Source organism: Eurytemora carolleeae, unplaced genomic scaffold (genome assembly GCF_000591075.1).
Source record: "Eurytemora carolleeae unplaced genomic scaffold, Eaff_2.0 scaffold1, whole genome shotgun sequence".
NCBI lineage: Eukaryota > Metazoa > Arthropoda > Copepoda > Calanoida > Temoridae > Eurytemora > Eurytemora carolleeae.
In genome coordinates this window covers 488,170-505,421 of record NW_019396081.1, presented here as the reverse complement: position 1 = coordinate 505,421, position 17,252 = coordinate 488,170, and the positions used below count along the sequence as shown (strand labels likewise).

At 34.6% G+C, this 17,252-nt stretch overlaps 2 protein-coding genes across 5 annotated transcripts in view; one reads left to right on the top strand and one right to left on the bottom strand.

Moving 5' to 3' along the window:
• LOC111717028 (E3 SUMO-protein ligase RanBP2) overlaps positions 1-17,251 on the bottom strand; it is a 30,391-nt gene extending 13,140 nt beyond the window's left edge. For all 4 annotated transcript variants that reach the window (XM_023492553.1, XM_023492545.1, XM_023492567.1 and 1 more), the window contains exons 1-19: positions 17,160-17,251; positions 16,468-16,563; positions 15,874-15,958; positions 15,474-15,608; positions 15,259-15,322; positions 14,812-14,902; positions 13,736-13,785; positions 13,424-13,529; positions 12,977-13,080; positions 12,605-12,662; positions 11,979-12,065; positions 11,430-11,513; positions 11,123-11,214; positions 9,402-9,540; positions 8,862-8,936; positions 7,429-7,486; positions 7,054-7,182; positions 810-883; positions 606-697 (exon numbers count right to left, since the gene is read on the bottom strand). In XM_023492553.1, the coding sequence (XP_023348321.1) occupies positions 606-697; positions 810-883; positions 7,054-7,182; positions 7,429-7,486; positions 8,862-8,936; positions 9,402-9,540; positions 11,123-11,214; positions 11,430-11,513; positions 11,979-12,065; positions 12,605-12,662; positions 12,977-13,080; positions 13,424-13,529; positions 13,736-13,785; positions 14,812-14,902; positions 15,259-15,322; positions 15,474-15,608; positions 15,874-15,958; positions 16,468-16,563; positions 17,160-17,177 (1,637 nt within the window). In that variant the 5' untranslated portion in view covers positions 17,178-17,251. The remainder of the gene's footprint in view (positions 1-605; positions 698-809; positions 884-7,053; positions 7,183-7,428; positions 7,487-8,861; positions 8,937-9,401; positions 9,541-11,122; positions 11,215-11,429; positions 11,514-11,978; positions 12,066-12,604; positions 12,663-12,976; positions 13,081-13,423; positions 13,530-13,735; positions 13,786-14,811; positions 14,903-15,258; positions 15,323-15,473; positions 15,609-15,873; positions 15,959-16,467; positions 16,564-17,159) is intronic.
• LOC111717087 (uncharacterized) lies at positions 1,404-6,249 on the top strand. The gene is made up of 4 exons (XM_023492607.1): positions 1,404-1,581; positions 2,449-3,357; positions 5,862-5,963; positions 6,086-6,249. Exons 1-4 carry the CDS (start codon positions 1,419-1,421, stop codon positions 6,232-6,234), a joined length of 1,323 nt encoding a protein of 440 aa, XP_023348375.1. The 5' UTR covers positions 1,404-1,418; the 3' UTR covers positions 6,235-6,249.
• Position 17,252: the final 1 nt, after the last annotated feature.

The following is a 17,252-nucleotide window of genomic DNA, read 5'->3' as shown; positions in this document are numbered from 1 at the left end:
ATGAATGAATTTTGATTGTCAATTGAAACATTAATCAATCTAATATTATTTAGAATGCAGAAAATAAGTTAAACTAACTTCATTTTGACGAGAATTTTTTTTTATTTTCATGAAAAATTTGCTGAAATGAGTGAAAATTTAAAAAAAACGGTGTATTTTCCAGGATAAAATCCGTACAATCCGTACAATTTGAAAACAAATCCGTACAATCCGTGCAATCCGTACAATCCGTACAATTTTAGGGTTAAAAAAAAATCAATCCGTACAATCCGTACATTTTGGCCACCCTGAATATATCCAAAAGAATATCGCTTAAACTTTTTCTAGAGTAAGAGATACAGACGAAATAATCTTTATATAAATGAAATGCAAGAATCTCAATCTGCATGCATTTACAATTATTTTTTTTTCTTCACATAAAGAGACAAATAATAAAATAGTCGAGATTTGTCTCATACCAAATATAGGAAAGATATATTCTTTAGAATGCTTTGTTTTCAACTTACAAGTTTAAAGGATGTTTGTGTGCATCGATCATGGAACTATTTATTCAACAGAAAAAATAAAGTTGACAAGAATAATGTGATAATTAATAACAATTATACCTTATGGCATCCAGACCATACTGGAGACTTCTCTTATCCTGAGGGGCCAGATTTCCTCTCCCAGAGCTCAGAACATGTTTCCACCATCCATCCTTGATGTACATATACATGTAATTCGCACTCGAATTCTGGGTTGGAAAAGTTGATAACTCTTAAAATAAGTTATTTTAAGGGAAGTGGTTTTTAAATACGTATTGCGTTTACCTGGTCCACTGAGGTTAGGTTTGCTCCAAGGTAGGGAGGAACCAGGAGTTCCTCATTCTTCTCCTCTTGGTAACCTGCAGGATTAAATAGTAATCAATACAAAAACAAAGAAAAAATATTCAAAGGATAAGACCCTCTCTTTCTGACCCTGGTTAAAGAAGAAGATTCAAATCACGAATAACAGGGAAAACTTTTTGATACAGTATCCGGATTGAAGTTTTAATTCCTTTTCGGTTCCTGGTATTTTAGCCAGGACTTTGGATTTAAATCCAATGCCAAGTTTCCAGCCAAACAATAAAATTTTAGTCATGTCATCATCCCCCATTACCTTTTATTTATGAAATACAAATAAGGGGTTACATGTATGACGAGTGTTTCCCTGAAAGGATTTGTTCAGTAAAATTTTTTATTTTCATTAAGTTAAGATGTAATTTAGAAGCTGAAAGTGATGTGCACTATGTAAACCCTACGTCGAGACTGAATTTAAAGAATTAGAGAGGTCGATGAACTTTCTACAGTCGGTTGAAATCCTAAATCAACATTGCAAATTCTCATGAATCTTTAAATTATTGTTTAGGTTATAGACGGCACGTCTGTGAGTTAAACATAATGAAGACGACATCTGGGATAGTCTCTCAGTTCAGTGTATACCCTGTACTGTACTGTTACGCGTACACATCTCCACATGTTCCTTCCATCACTACCTCCCTATCTCTACCTGGATTCTTATCATTCCTCTCTCTACTTCCTCAGCTCAAACAACCAATAGTTATTTACAGGATAGTTACAGTTTATTTAATAACTTCTTTCTCGGTTTTTCTTTTAATCTATTTAATTTAATTTTATTTCAGTTCACACAATCTCGTTAGTTATTATTCAAATTATTTAATAGCTTCCTTTCGATTTAATCTATTTAATTTCATGCTATTTCAGTTTACACATTCCTGTTAGTTATTAATTTAAATTATTTTAATAGCTTCTTTTTCCGTTTTTTGTTCTATTTAATTTCTTTCTATTTCAGTTTACACAATCTTGTCATTTATTAATTTAAATTATTTAATAGCTTCTTTTTCGTTCTTTAACCTACTTAATTTCACTCTATTTCAGTTTACACATTCTTGTTAGTTATTAATTTAAATTATTTAATAGCTTCTTTTTCGTTTTTTAATCTACTTAATTTCATTCTATTTCAGTTTACTCTTTCTTGTCAGTTATTAATTTAAATTATTTAATAGCTTCTTTTTCGATTTATAATCTACTTAATTTCATTCTATTCCAGTTTACACAGTCTTGCTATTATTAATTTAAATTATTTAATAGCTTCTAACATTAGACAATTTATTATTCTTTTAATTTTTCTTTATTTTCTTTAGTACAGACTATTAGTTAACCTTTTTCGCTACCTATTTATTAGCTTTTTATTCTTTGTGCAAGGATTCAGCTACTGTTGAGTCCTCCAGTTTTTCATTATTTCTTTATTTACTTCTTGTATTGCTTGTTTTAATTAAAAATTTAGTTTCGGTAATTAACCTTAACACCTCCTAACCAAACCTTGGCCCTTAATTCCTTAATCATTAGCTATTCTACTTAAATTCTTGGCCCTTAGTTAATTTACCTAGAGTGTAACTAACTTTTTCTTTTTCAGCTATGCCTGCTGGTGCTTCTGATAGAACCGTCATTAGCAGTTCTGCCTTTGACAACCCTGATGACCTTTCGGCTGAAGATTTTGCAGCTCTTTCGGTCAACTCAGTAGCAGATTTTCCCACCGTACTTCTCAGCAACATCAATTGGAACGGCGGCATAATTGGTTGCGTTTCTGTTTCCCTCAGCCCTGACAATTTGAGGATAGCATCAGCTGCCTTCCACCTTCTGGGTTCCCTTTGGTCTGACAAATCGTTTAATACAGCCACCTACTGGAACACTACTTCTCCTTCGCAGCTAGTTCTCTCTATTGCTGATCTCACTATATTCAGATTTCCTCCAGGTTCCCTGTGCTCAGCCTATGTCAGCTCAGCAGACCTCGAGTATGAGTTTACCCAAGATAGCTCCGCCATCCCAGCAGCCCTTATTTCTCAAGCAGGCCTCTCCGAATTCTGCCTCCGGGCTTTCTGTTACCCAACCTCAGACTCTTACGCCAAGCTGGTTATTCTTTTGTTCCCTTGTTCCGAAACCCTACTAGCTCAGAACCCTCTCTACCTGGACCCTTACTTCCCGGGTCTACGACTGTACGACTCTGAGTTCTCGCTTTCCCCCCCTTCCTTACTCTCTCCGATTGCTCGACCTTGGGGGTTTCCCCTCGCTGCAGCCGTTTTTCCTGGAGCTGACTGGGAAGAGGCTCCAGGCTTCCCTTCTGGTTTGAGAGTTCGAATTGCCCTCAGCAAACTATTCAGATCTGCTATCAAACCTGACGTCAAGGCCAACCTGCTAACTTTACAGCAAAGGATTGATTCTCTCTTGGACAGAGGTTCAAATGCTCTACAAGTTCGATTTCCGTTACTCCTCTGGCCAGAAGCCACTGCTGTACCTCCTACAGACCTTCCTTCTCAAGGTTGGGTTTTATTTATTTGTTTATCTTACCCTGTCGAATTTTACTTTATTTTCAGCTTCTTGCTTTTTTCTCATATTTAAGCTTATTTGTTGTTTGCCTTTCTCAGTTAATAATTACCTTTAAACTCAGTTTATTTACTTTTACTTCCTAACTCAGTTTATTTACAATTTACTTAAGTAATAATTACTTTTAAACTCAGTTTATTTACTTTTTACTTCAATAATAAGTCCATTTACAATTTACCTGACATTGGGTATTGTTTATTGCTTACTTTCTCAGTTTAATCTTTACTATTCGTTACTTGAACCTTACCTAATGGTTCTTCCTTACCTACTACTCGTTATTTATTACTTACCCTTATTTACCAATTATTTTCCTTGTGCTGCTTTGATTCAATCCTACCAAATTCACAGTCTTACCCTAGTTACTAAATTTTCTTATCCCTGGTGGATAATTTGCTGACACAGTTTTTTCATATCCCAGGTGGATAATGACATGCACCGATTTATATCCCAGGTGGATAATGACACTCACTGATCTAAATCCCAGGTGGATAAGGACAGTCACTGATTTATATCCCAGGTGGATAATCTGCTAACACAGTTTTACATATCCCTAGTAGCATATATAATTCTCACAGGTTGTATACCCCAGATGGATAATTTGCTAACACAGTTTTTTTTTTGATATCCCAGGTGGATAGTTAACTCTCGCATAGTTTTTTATATCCCAGGTGGATAATTGATTCTCACAGTTTTTTTTCATATCCCAGGTGGATAATTAACTCTCGCTTGGTTTTTTATATCCCAGGTGGATAATTGATTCTCACAGGTTTATATCCCAGGCATAATCTGCTTACACAGTCTTCATATCCCAGGTGGATAATTGATTCTCACAGATTTATATCCCAGGTGGAGAACCTGCTTACTCAGTTTTCATGTCCCAGGCGGATATTCGACTCATACATGCCTGATATCCCAGGTGGATATCTTTTGCTTCTTACTCTATTACGGACGGATAAATTTCACAGGCTTATCCTAATTAGATTCTTAATCATTCAGTATTCCTGATCTCAGCTGCATAATTTCTAACACAGATTTCTCCTATCCCTGATGGATATACAGCTCACTCAGGTTTTTGTCCAGATGGATACAACAGTTTTTACAGTGTGGTTATTCTTGTCCTTTTTTATTCTACTGGCAAAGTTGATCTCATTAAATCTGTTTGTAATTTTTTTTTTTTGTACGTTCATCCTTCTAACCTATTACTCTTTCAGTTCCTATTATCCTGCCCTTTACACCAGACGAACACCCTGGCTCTACCAAATACGGCCCCTCTGGCCTATTCTCTCCCTCGTCATTTGCTCAACTTAATCTAGACCCCACCGTGGCAGATTCCTTAAGCTTGCTCGCCAACCATTCTTTGACCAAACAGACTTGGTCTTCTTATAGAACTGCATCTAGAATGCTAAATCTCTGTTTCAAAGATAAAAGGATCACCTTCCCTCTTACTGAACATCACATTGTGACCTTTGTTTGCTGGTTAAATAGCAGGAATCTTAGCGTCGCTACGATTAGTTCTTATCTATCTGGCCTTCGCCAGTTACACATAACCAAAGGTTTACCCGTCCCAAACATCAGGTCGGATCTCATTAATCAAATCCTCACAGGAAAGAAGAATGTAGACTTCATTTACCCTGTTGTCAAACCCACTCGAATCCCTGTCACACCCACCATTCTCAGAATCCTGAAGTCACAGATTAATATCGATAACCTACCTTATCACGACAAGAGGCTCCTTTGGCTCATCTGTACCCTTGCTTTCCATGGCTCCTTTCGTATTGGTGAACTACTTACCAAGAGTCCCGTGTCTTTTGACCCTAGCTATACACTGCTCTGCGGAGACATTGGAGTCAATGTCACCTATATTGACAACGTACCTGTCAAGTTACTGGAGGTCACACTCAAGCACTCTAAGTGCTCTAAAAACAAATCTGTGGTCATTGACATCTATCCCACTAACAGTGACCTATGCCCTGTCCGGGCTTACTCCAAATGGTCTAATACCAGAGTTGGTTCTCCTAGATTACCAGCTTTCAGACTGAGCTCTGGGAAATCTCTAACACCTTACAACTTTAATTCAAAGCTACGGGTTTGGCTCAAGGATTACATCGACTTTTCTGTATGCTCCGTCCCCGGACACTCCTTCAGAGCTGGGATCCCTTCAATCCTGGCCACCATGGGGTTCCCAGACAAAGATATTCAAGCTGCCGGCAGATGGTCCAGCAGGGCCTTTGAACTTTATTGTAAACTCCCCAGGACCAAGCGAATTGCCATGTCTGGAGCCCTGGGCAATCTTCACCTCTAGTTCTTCAACCACTTTACAACCACTTTAGTTGATTAAAACACTTTTAACTACTACTATTTTAACTTGTTTATCTAATGCTGATATAACTATGCCCAATCATTGACATATTTAACAATTTCTACCTTTATATTTTACAGGGTTTTTACAACCTGAGCGCTTCAGTGAGACAGATTCAGATAATCTTTCCGGCATTCACACTGATGCTCCTAATCTCAGATCCCAGCTACAGAGTGAAATAGGTAATTCTTATTTTTACTCCGGACCATAAATAATACTTGAATTATAACTACTCCTGTGTTGGAATTTTTTCACTTACAGTGCCTTACACAATTAACCAATTTATAATTTGCTACTACTACAGGTCGGTTTGTACGTGCTCCGGGCAGTAACCCTAGTAACCCTGTTGTACAGAACCCCGCTAACTCTATCAGGCTGATCCATGCGGATACTAATTCTGACTCGTCAGTTGTGACTCATCCGACAACCCGGAAAAGGTACTATCTCAACTAATTTCTAAATCTTATCCTAATCTCATTACGATGCCCCTGTTTGCTTATTTAAATTCAGGTGTTGATCCAGCAGTAAGTTATAACTTTAATAATTTATTTTAATTAATTATGTACAATAGTTAAAATATTTATATGATATAAGATGGAATATATTTCGAGATTTCTATATTTCTTTTTCTTCATTTTTTTATTGTCCGCACATCTTTCAATCATATTTGGCTAATTTTTTTGAAAATAAAAATATTTTTTTTTTGGTTAGGATGTCCTCGTAGTTCGCCACTTTACAATAACTATTTTTAAAGGATCTTGCTTTTTTCTGAACCCTGTTTTAAAATGAACTATCTGAACTCTATAGAGAATTGTTTATTCTTGAATACATAAAAACAATTTCCTAATATTTTCTTGGGGGCTGGAAATCCATAACTACACCCCTTCTGCAAAATGGGGAGTTGTAAGCTCTAAAGCCTATTGAAAGCAATCTTCCGCAGCAGTCAAGTCCTCACAGCTGGTTGAGTAAAAAAACAGTATAGTTGTACATGGCTTGTAGTTGTATACCCGTCAGGGATTAGACTCCTTTTTTCAGTTACACATTATGTCTTGTTTTATTCTATGTACATTCCTTGCTTCCCCTGTAGGATACAAGATGCGCAACTAAACGCAGCGCTCCATCAAACTGTAAAGCCGGGACCGCTATACGAGAGTTCTGTTCTCTTCTGAGGGCGATAGGCAACTGGATCTAGCAGTAAGTAGATAAGCGACCTTTCTTCCAATCATTAAATTCTGTCCCGGGACTGGTATAGGAAATATATTCTAGTATTACCTGCAGTGTAAGCTGCAGCGTAAAGGAAGCAATGAGCATCAAGGAGAGATATTCCATAATACGGAGGAGATGGAACTTCAGGAAGTCCATCAATGGTTGGTAAAGGAAAACCAATATCCAGAACCTTGCCTAGACGAAATAAATTAATGAAAAAATAGTTGACTAACTTTTCAATTGAATATTAAAAAAAGGTTTTAGGTTATCAATTCAAGGAAGACAGAATGAACATATTTATTATAACATAGGATAATGGTCTATAGAAGAAACCAATAGAATGATGAAATTTAAATATTTATTTCATCGAGTTATAACCCTTATATTGTCATATCTTGGTATTAAATCAGCATTATATTTACCAAAAATAAGAATATATACCTGGTGTATAGTATCGGAGAAGGATCCAGATCAAGGAGTTAAGATCACTCAAACATGCCTAAACAATTTAAAGGAGTTTTCAAATTCTTGTTAGGCATCCTGATTTTTTATTCTTACAAGCTGAAGTGCCTGGCGTTGCCCGTGGATTTTTTAGAAATCAAATTTTGATTTTTTTTATTATACAAATTTTCTATTTTTTTGTCTGTTACACCCGCGGTACTCAAGGGTTCCCTAAAAAAATTGCAAAAATTGCCAATTCGGTCCAGCCGTTTGGCCAGCTAAAGCTGACATAAATGTATATACATATCATACAAATATATATATATATAGTTGTTAATCGTTTTTGAAAACTATCGTTTTTTTGTTTCGTTTTTAAAACGTTTTAAAAAACGATCGATTTTAAAAACGACCCACTGGTTTTGAACTTTTAGAAAACGAATAACGACTGTTTTTTAATCGATTGTTTTTAAAAAACTATCACTTTAGAAAAACGATCATTATATTGAAAAAAAATTACATGCAACTTTATTGAATGTCTTCTTACATGAAGTTAAACAGTTGTGGGGGAGCTAAAACTTCTTGATATTTTCTTAAAAACTACTCGATGATAAGTACAGATACCCTTCAGGTCGGTTTCCTCTCTTCGTCAATGATTGTTGACGAAGGGTCGTCGTTAACGAAGCATCGTCGTTAATGAAGGTTCGTCGTTAACGATTGTTAACGAGACGAGTTTCACAAAACGATCGTTTTTAACGTTTTCATTTTTTTAAAACGATCGTTTTCGATTTTTCGTCGTCGTTTTCATAACGAAACGACCTTTTTTCAAAAAAAAAAAAAACGTTAACATCCCTATATATACTAGGCTTTAGGGTAGTTAGCGGTAATGTTACTTTGGTCCTTAGGCATTTTCATAATGAAATATTTTGGCCTCATGCTCATTTTAATTATTTTTTAATAGTTCAAATGAACAATAAGAGTTCAAATGAGCAAAAAAATAGTTTAAATGCGCACGAAATGTTATCGTTTAAACTATTAGTCGTTTGAACTACTACTACACGTGGTACCACATGCAATAGTTCAAAAAGTCAATAGTTCAAACGGCAGTAGTTCAAACTAAACAGCAAAAAAAATTAGGGCCCGATCGGTTTAGCCGTTTATAAGTTTATTGGATACAAACAGACAAGCAAAGTAATATAAAGGTGAGCGAAGAGCTCTATTTTTTAAATAATGATCATCTCTATATTAGATTTGACTTTAAAAGGAGCATTTTTAAAAACAACGTCGAAGTACATTTTGAGCTAAATTGGAGGTGGTCAATGGTCATATCTTAATTTGTTATGAAGTCACGCACTTTCATTCTAAACATATTTTTGTAGTCCCCCACTCCCCCCCCCGCCCTCATGACTAGGGTAGTTATGTGATTTAGGGCTAACCTGTGCTGCGGCAATATCTAACTCCTTTAAACTGCCCGTCGAAGGAAACTCAGCAGTCAGAATATCCACAGGAAACTAAACAAAGAAATTTTAGTTCTTCTCAGGGGGGGGGGGGGATTTTTGGGTGCTTTGGGGAAAAAAAATTATGAAAAATTGGACATTAATAGGCAACAATTTTTTTATTTCTTTATTTCCCCCGAATTCATACAAAAATAACAGTTAAATAAAGTTTTTAAGGGTTCAACCTGAATCTCTAAACTTAGACTAAACAGGCATAATTAAAGGTTCCAGTAGACCAATTTTGAGCTATGTTGGGCTGTGTACATCAAGGCACTCATAATTAATAATTAATAGGTCTAACATAACTTACTGATTGTCTAATCTTTTTGCTAGTCGCAATAATGATGAAAACTGGAAAAGGCAAGAGAAACAAATATATATCACGAAATAATAAAAAACCAATCAAGATAAGATAATACTGACAAAAAATAGACAAGATAAAGCAATAAGTAATTTAGAACCAATAGTTCCTAGGGTTACCTGTGAGGAGAGTAGAAAACTGTTTTCTGTATCCGTGTGCATCCGTCTCTCCAGAGATACAAAGATGAGTCCGGAAATCTTGGAGTTAATCCCGGAACTACTTGCCAACCTCTCTCTGTAGTTTTCTAATCCGCCGAACCTGTTAAAATATCTTTATGTTAAGATCAAACATTTTTGCTTTACAAAGGACAAACAACACTTAAATCCAAAGATTATCTATGCGCTTTCAATATGCTGTTATACAGAGAAAACGGCACCGTATTTTTATCACAGAAGTCGGCGCAATTTTATCCAAATCTCTTTATTCCCGAGATACGAATGTACAATACATGTGTTTAAGTTCACATGCATCCTACCACACTGCTTACGAAGTTGTGTTTGCAAAACGGTTAAGTTGTCCCAGAGAGTATTATGTTTTGTGCGTTATGCTCAATAAAATGAAATTTTACTAAGAGAACACACCATTTTACCAGATTATTTTGGCGACTACATTAAAACAAACACAAATCCAAAATTGATACCTATCCGCAAATGCAAAGTGGTTCTAAGTTTCCATACATAGTTATTTTGGTTATTATTATATTATTAAGATTTATTCACACACAATGACATACATACATATATAAATGGTGTAGTTTTTGTTTAAACATTTTGAATATATAGATCCATAAAAAAAATTTCAAAATAACATCTGAATTAATAAAATAGAATTCTTGGTTCAGGGAATAAATTTTTGAAATGAAAATAACTCGTTTTTTATTGCAATCTATGGTCATTGAATTGTCACCTTACAGAACATTTCCTAAATGTTTTAAGTTGGTGACAAATGGTAAAATGCGGGTTATTTCAGTATAGTTAACACTTTCTTATGAAAAAATAAGGCATTTAGTTGTACATCTTTCTATTCGAATATTTGTACGAAATTTCAGTTTAGTGGCTTTCGCAAAATTTACACAAATTTTCACTATTCTCTGAAGACCTGTTTTGCTAGGAGAAAGCAGAATATCATCTGCATATAACCAGACGTCCATATAGACACCCTGGATTTTGCATCCAACTGTTGAACAGTGTGATAACTTTGTCAATATAAAGGGTGAGTCAAAAAAAAAGTGTGATTTGCGGCGCCTGGTGCAAAATTGTACCTTCTTATAAATTTTCAAAAGATACTTTTTCACTGACAGTTGTTTTCATTTTTTTATAGCATTGATGTTTGAAAGCTTGGTCATCCCACTCAGGCATTTCTGCTTGACCATAGTTCTCTAATATGGCTTGTTGAAACACTTTTTCTGCAGAGTTAACTGTTCATCAACCAGTATTCTAATTCTAGTGTATGCTTGCGTGTCATCGTTGATATGTACAGGCTGGTAATCCATTCCATTTGTTCACAAATTTATCAGTGAATGTATCTAGTTTCTTCAGATGGCTTTGTGATATTGTATGAACAGTGAGCAGAAATCGAATAGAAGGAATGAAATAATGTTTGTAGATCCAGACTTTATATTCATCCCGAATAAGAAGTTCATTTATATTAATGAGTTTTGTTTCAAATTCACTCTTGATGTAATCAAGTTTACCAGTAGGAAATAAAAGTTTGCCACGGAATTTCTACTATAATTGAAATTAAACTTTGTCAATGTATATACATATGTATAAACGACCCTTTTTCGGTGAAATAAGGGTTTATGCTCCCTCCTAATAAAATGTGTCCATGAATTATATACCTGGCAGCTAAGGACAGAATACAGTGTCCAGCAATACTACGGCGGACAACTTCATCTTGGACAAGGTGAGCCCAACGTGGAGACTGGACTTCCTAAATAAATATTAAAATTGATTTTTTGTAATTAATAAAATAAATTTATACAATCTCTTAACCTTTACAAACTGATGATGTAAACCTTAATAGTTTGAATTGTTTGATCTATCAGAATCCATAGTTTGAACTATCAGGTTCAACAAATTTTTAAGCATTAAGAAAAGAAAAAGGCGAGTGATTCTTCACAAATTGTTAAATTAACAATTTTCTACCTTAGCGGGTTTCTGACTGAACGCTGCGAGCAGAGCACATCCCAGGGTTCGGTGATTCTCTTTGATACTTCCAGGGTGAATATCCTAAAGATTAAAATTATATAGATCTTCCGCAAATGAGGGGGAATGTTTTTTTTGCATCTTATCAGGGAGGCTTATATTAAATTCAAACAATAAATCAAATGTTAAATACAAGAATGATATTGAACATTGAACATTAAAATCATCTCATCGGATCTTTATCTACTAGCAAGTACAAATTAAATAATGCAGAAATTGCCTGAGGTATCCTTCATACAAGACAGGTTTAATTCCATCCTGTACTCCAGGGTTCGACCTGGATCTTTTAAGTATTTGATTTCGTGGTTTTCCGTTGTCCATTAGAACAGCAACAAAATCGTATCAAATGTCAAATGTACAAGTATGATATTAAATAAAATAAAATCAAGATAAATCATGTCATGCAGAGATTGCGTAGCGCTCCAGCGTCGAAATCTTTTTTTTTTCATTCGAATCGAATTTCCCCTGGAGAGGTAAAATATAATTAACCTTTGTTAGTTTCCTGAATATAAGCCGAGCAGAGTGCAGATAGAACTGGGACTGGAAGTGTTCTAGAATTCCTTTCTGGGTTGGAACCTAGACAAGAAAATATTCAATAATAAGTGTATAAAGATAACAAATCATTTAACCCAAGTATTTCTTTAAAAAAGAATGTTAACCCTATTCCTGCTGGGGGGGGTTCATATCATATCATATCATATCATATCATATCATATCATATCATATCATATCATATCATATCATATCATATCATATCATATCATATCATATCTATCATATCATATCATATCATATCATATCATATCATATCATATCATATCATATCATATCATATCATATCATATCATATCATACAGCTAGGGATGCGTCCAACAGCTCCTTGACCTACAATTTCTATGCAATTAATTTACCAAAAGCTTGTCCCTACAAACATTGGTAAATGTTTTTAAAAATGTTTTTAGGAGGTTATTTTTTTGGTTTAGAGTTTTGATACTTAAAATTCATACATTTTCCAAAAAGTCAGCGAAGAAGTCTCGACATTTTTTTGTGCAATCATTCCTAGCCTAACTTTATTTATATACCCCTATATCACAACACCAAAATAAAAACTCAACCTGAGATTGAGACGCCTCCAGCAAGATTTTATCCATCCTTGAAACTAACTCAGCAATCCTAAACATCATTTTTAATTAGTTTTCTTCTTTAAAAAAAAAATCAAATTTAATTTTTATCTATCTTTTGTACATTAGAGTAAAAGCTTTTTTGGAATCTATCTATTTCTTTACTTTTTTATTTATGTTATTTGTAAGAATCCGTGCCAATTTTCAGTTAAATGTAAAATTTACGCACATTTTGCTTATTTATTTGAACCCTGAGTGTTTACACAATGTTAACTGTTAGTATAAATATTCCAATTTAAAGAATAAGTGAAGAATAACGGAAGGCAAAAAATAAAAATAAAAATCTGATAAGGATGAATAGAATACCTAGTGTATTGAGAACCCTCCTTAGTCTCCAGAGTTACGGAGGAGTCAAGAATAGATAAATATTCTCCATAGAAATCCTTTCCAACATTTCCCTTGTATGCAACCTTAATTTAATACAGTTCATAATTTATTATTATTTAATTTATTTTTTATAAAAGAAGTCTGACATGGGTGAATAAATCTATGAACTAATTTTAGATGAAAAAAGGACATAATAAACCGGTTATAAATTAGGGTATTTTCCCCATTTTAGCAAAAACGCGCAAAAAATATGTTTTAAAAACTATACATCCCAAGTTTCAAGTCCTCACTAAATATTGGGTTTTCAGTCTGGACCATAATCGTCGCGAGTTCTAATTGGTCATTTTTTCTTTTAATTATAATTATAATTAAATAACTCATTATTAAATAAAATAGTCACTGGATATAAAATTGATTTTCTCACACCTGATAGTTTTCCGTAATCTCCAGCATGGTTTTATACCAGGCCAGGTTGGATGGCCAAGGACGCTTCTCCTCCACCTTGATTCCATGTTCATATCCTTCCTTTATCCTGGAGACACAAATATACATTTTACAAGAAACACAATTATCTGGGTTTCACACAGTAAAGAAAAATATCGATTGGAATTTAAGCAACTATTAAGAACAAAATTAAAAATCAATTTTGCTGAATACTAATGACATAAAAAGAAAAGCTTTGCTCAATTTCAACTATCTATGATCATATCAAATGTAGATAAATACAATTTGGCCTTCCTTCCAACACGCTGATAATATCTGATCAGACGCATCCGAAGATTCACATCCTAGAACAAAGATTCATTTTTAAATTATCTATCTTCATTATACAATATACATAGTAGCAGTTAGTAACACTGCAGGGACCAGTGCTTTGGATACGGATTTTTTTCCTCATAGTGTCCGGAAATATCAAAAAAGGAGTGAAAAAGTTTAATTAGATGAATTCTTTACCCAAAGTTTCCTCAAATCAAAGCAGGGGGGGGGGGGGGGGGTTTCGTGACGGAAACAGTTTCCTCCCTTTCGGAGCGCAAACAGGACATAAATAAATCATTTGATTCAAGAAGATAAAGAAAATAAACCAAAGTTTAATATACACATGGGACGAGATGTGTCAATGATCTTCACCTACGATTCAAATGGTAACCTTGAAACCTTCATCAAATTAATAATATGTATATCGTCGTTTTAAAGCTAAAAATGGGATTAACTGAGAAAATTTCCTCCAGTGTTTCTGAAGCGAAAAGGCGCATTGTGAAAGTCACTTTATAGAGAAACAACAATTGAAAAACATAAATTTTGAAAGAGAAGATAAAGAATATGATAATCTTATGAGGAAAAAAATGTAATAATGGAAATTCTTAAACGAGATGAAATAATCTTGATGCATTCTTTAACGAAGGCCGCAGGCCTTCGTTAAAGAATGCATCAAGATTATTTCATCGAGTTTAAGAATTCCATTATTACATTTTTATCCTCATAAGATTATTATTATATCATATTTGTGAGGTTCCATGGGCACATTTCTTACACGGTCTGAGCGTTAAAGAATGAAAATTCTACACCTTCAGTGTAAGAATAAGCATTCTTAAACGCAAGGAAGCGAACAATATTAAAATTTTCCTCCTGAACCGTGTAATAATGGGAATTCTTACACGATAGCTTTACTACTATGGAACCGAACAGATATGATATAATATATAATCTTATACTTTCTTATCATTATGAATGGATCCCTTGAAATTACGTTGACAGTTCCTTAAACTATAGAGTTTAAAAAGGAGAGAAGCTAAAGCGAAGAATAGATTTACTACCTGGGGTTTCTCGACTAACTCCTGAATAATCATTTGCTCAAACTCTGCACTAGTCTCTCCAGCAGTTTTACCTATCAACGCTTCTTTTAACCTAGAAGACATAAGTTCTGTGAACCGTTAGACAAAACATGAGTTGTACTCTCAATTATGTTAACGGAAATTTATAGCTGAAAAGGGGGATGTTATGTACACACGAGAATTGATTTTCGACGTTCAAAAAAATTTATAAAAAATTGGAAATCAAAAGGCTGGTTTTTACTCCGTTTAATTCGTATCACTTATCATTAATTGGTAAAAATAAATTATCTCTAAAAATCACCAAAGATCAAATCAATCTCAAATCCCAAATCCCAATCCAAATCCCAATCCAAATCCCAATCCCAATCCCAATCCCAATCCCAATCCAAATAAAAAAATAAAAAAATAAAAATCAAAATAAAATCAAACCTGAAGAGAATATCTGACTGGGGCAAACTTTTCTCCGCCTGCTCGATCCAGTACTGGGTGCGTCCTTAACAACAAGTTTATGTAAATGGATTGTTCTTGCAAACATTTATTTTTTTAATCAATTTCGATGAACTATGTAACAGTGCGGTGAATAAGGCTCTTTCCTTCTTGCCGCAGATTGCAGGATAGAAACAGAAGCTTAAACATCTAGGTACCTGGATCTATAGGTAGCTCCACCAGTAGCTCGCAGATGGTCTGCAGTACATCCTTCTGAGATGTATCAAGCTGATAGCACGTTTTATAGGCAGATACTGCCTTCTCTGTCTGCTTTAAAGCAGTCAATATTTGACCTAAATAAAAATATATATTTTTCCCATTTACATCTTATTCAGATTTGATTGGTTCCTGCCATCTCTGAGGGTGACAGAACTCAGACAACATTACTACATCAACTTTAGTTGATCTATTTCAGTCTTATTTTAAGTCTTATCTGTATTCTCAAAAAAATATTTTCCCCCCTGATTTTTAATTATTAAAATAAGTAAATAAGCCTCGGATTCCAATTTCTTCTTTTGTAAAAGAAAATAATTACTACTGACGCAAAAACAGACTTACCGTTGAGCTTGTGAGCCATGCTTTGAGAATCCCTCTCCGCCAGGTATCCAGCCAAATACTTCCGGGCAGATTCATAATCACCAACCTCAACAAAACAAACCGATTCAGATTTTGATGTTGGATGCTTTCCCAATGACGTTTCCCCAAGTGGCAACTCCTTAGGGTATTTTCCCAAGCGACAACTTCCAGTGTGTCCTAGCCGCAGCCCCCCCCCCCCCAATCAAAGCTATAATTGAAGCTTACGACGCAGCTTCTCAGAAGGTTTAACCTAACCTTTGTGAAGTCGCCCTCGGAAAATACCTAACATCAAGATTTTCACCACTAAACTGAAATGCTGCGTGATTTAGCTTTTCACCTTTCATGTTAGGAAATGAGGGAATTTTAATAAACCATTTTGCCGAGTTCATTAAAAATTTCCAAGCACAGAACGACAAAGATTAGCTTCATCAATTTTAGTAATTATATAGTATATAGTATATACTTTGGGACACCTTTCCTTGTGTGAAAAACCACGCCTTTTTCTATGGGTTGTGGGGACTGGGGTTACCGTTTTTGTTATATTTCACACGGAGAAAAATCTCAGAAAACCTGTACCTGATAATACAACTTGGCGATGAAGTATCCTTTCAAGTTTCTCTCCTGAGCACTCTTGATCTTGTTGTTGATGTCCTGGACATGGCGATCCACGTCCTTTAGATAAAATTGTGTGTTAATATCTAAGTTTAAACCTATGAAAAAGGATCGTTCTTTTTAGTTGGTACATTTTCAATCTAATTACCGACCGATTTAACCAATTAAAATTAACATGGGAAAAATTGTTGGTCGAAGGGTTTAGAGCATTACGTTTGAGAAATTTTATCTTTAACATGACATTTTAATACCTTGTCCTTTCAGTTAACAATTTTGAAAAACTAAAACCGTTTGAAATAAATCAAATCAAATCAAATCAAATCAAATCAAATCATCATGTTTAGGGATTGCTTTGGGCTCCCACATACAGGGTGAGGTTTCAATTCACTTTGTATTTAGGGTTTTCAGCCTGGATCTATATAAAGTTTGTGTTCCTATTACTCTTGCTCGATTTGAAAACATTAAAACCCGATAGAATCCCAGCAGCCGACCAAATTTGAGCCATGCCTCCATTTTACGGAACCTATCATTTGTAAAACAATCTTTTGACTTAAATATATTTTAAGAGAAAACCACTTTTGATGCTTTTTAGTGCCATAAAAGAAAGTAAAAATATCCCCACCCCCTCCCCCAGTAAATTAGACATTTTTTTTTACCCTTTTTGTTCGATACATTGCTCCCTCGAGCTTTGTCCTAGTTCGAGGGCCACACTTTATAAATCTTTAATCTCGATCAGATCTCAAATTGAA

What these genes read in the sequence shown, in the direction of transcription:
- LOC111717087 (XM_023492607.1), top strand. Translation starts at nt 1,419, where the DNA reads ATGAAGACGACATCTGGGATAGTCTCTCAGTTCAGTGTATACCCTGTA. An exon ending in GCTCAAACAACCAATAGTTA is followed by an intron (nt 1,582 to 2,448) that starts TTTACAGGATAG and finishes TAACTTTTTCTT; the next exon opens with TTTCAGCTATGCCTGCTGGT. An exon ending in TACAGACCTTCCTTCTCAAG is followed by an intron (nt 3,358 to 5,861) that starts GTTGGGTTTTAT and finishes TATATTTTACAG; the next exon opens with GGTTTTTACAACCTGAGCGC.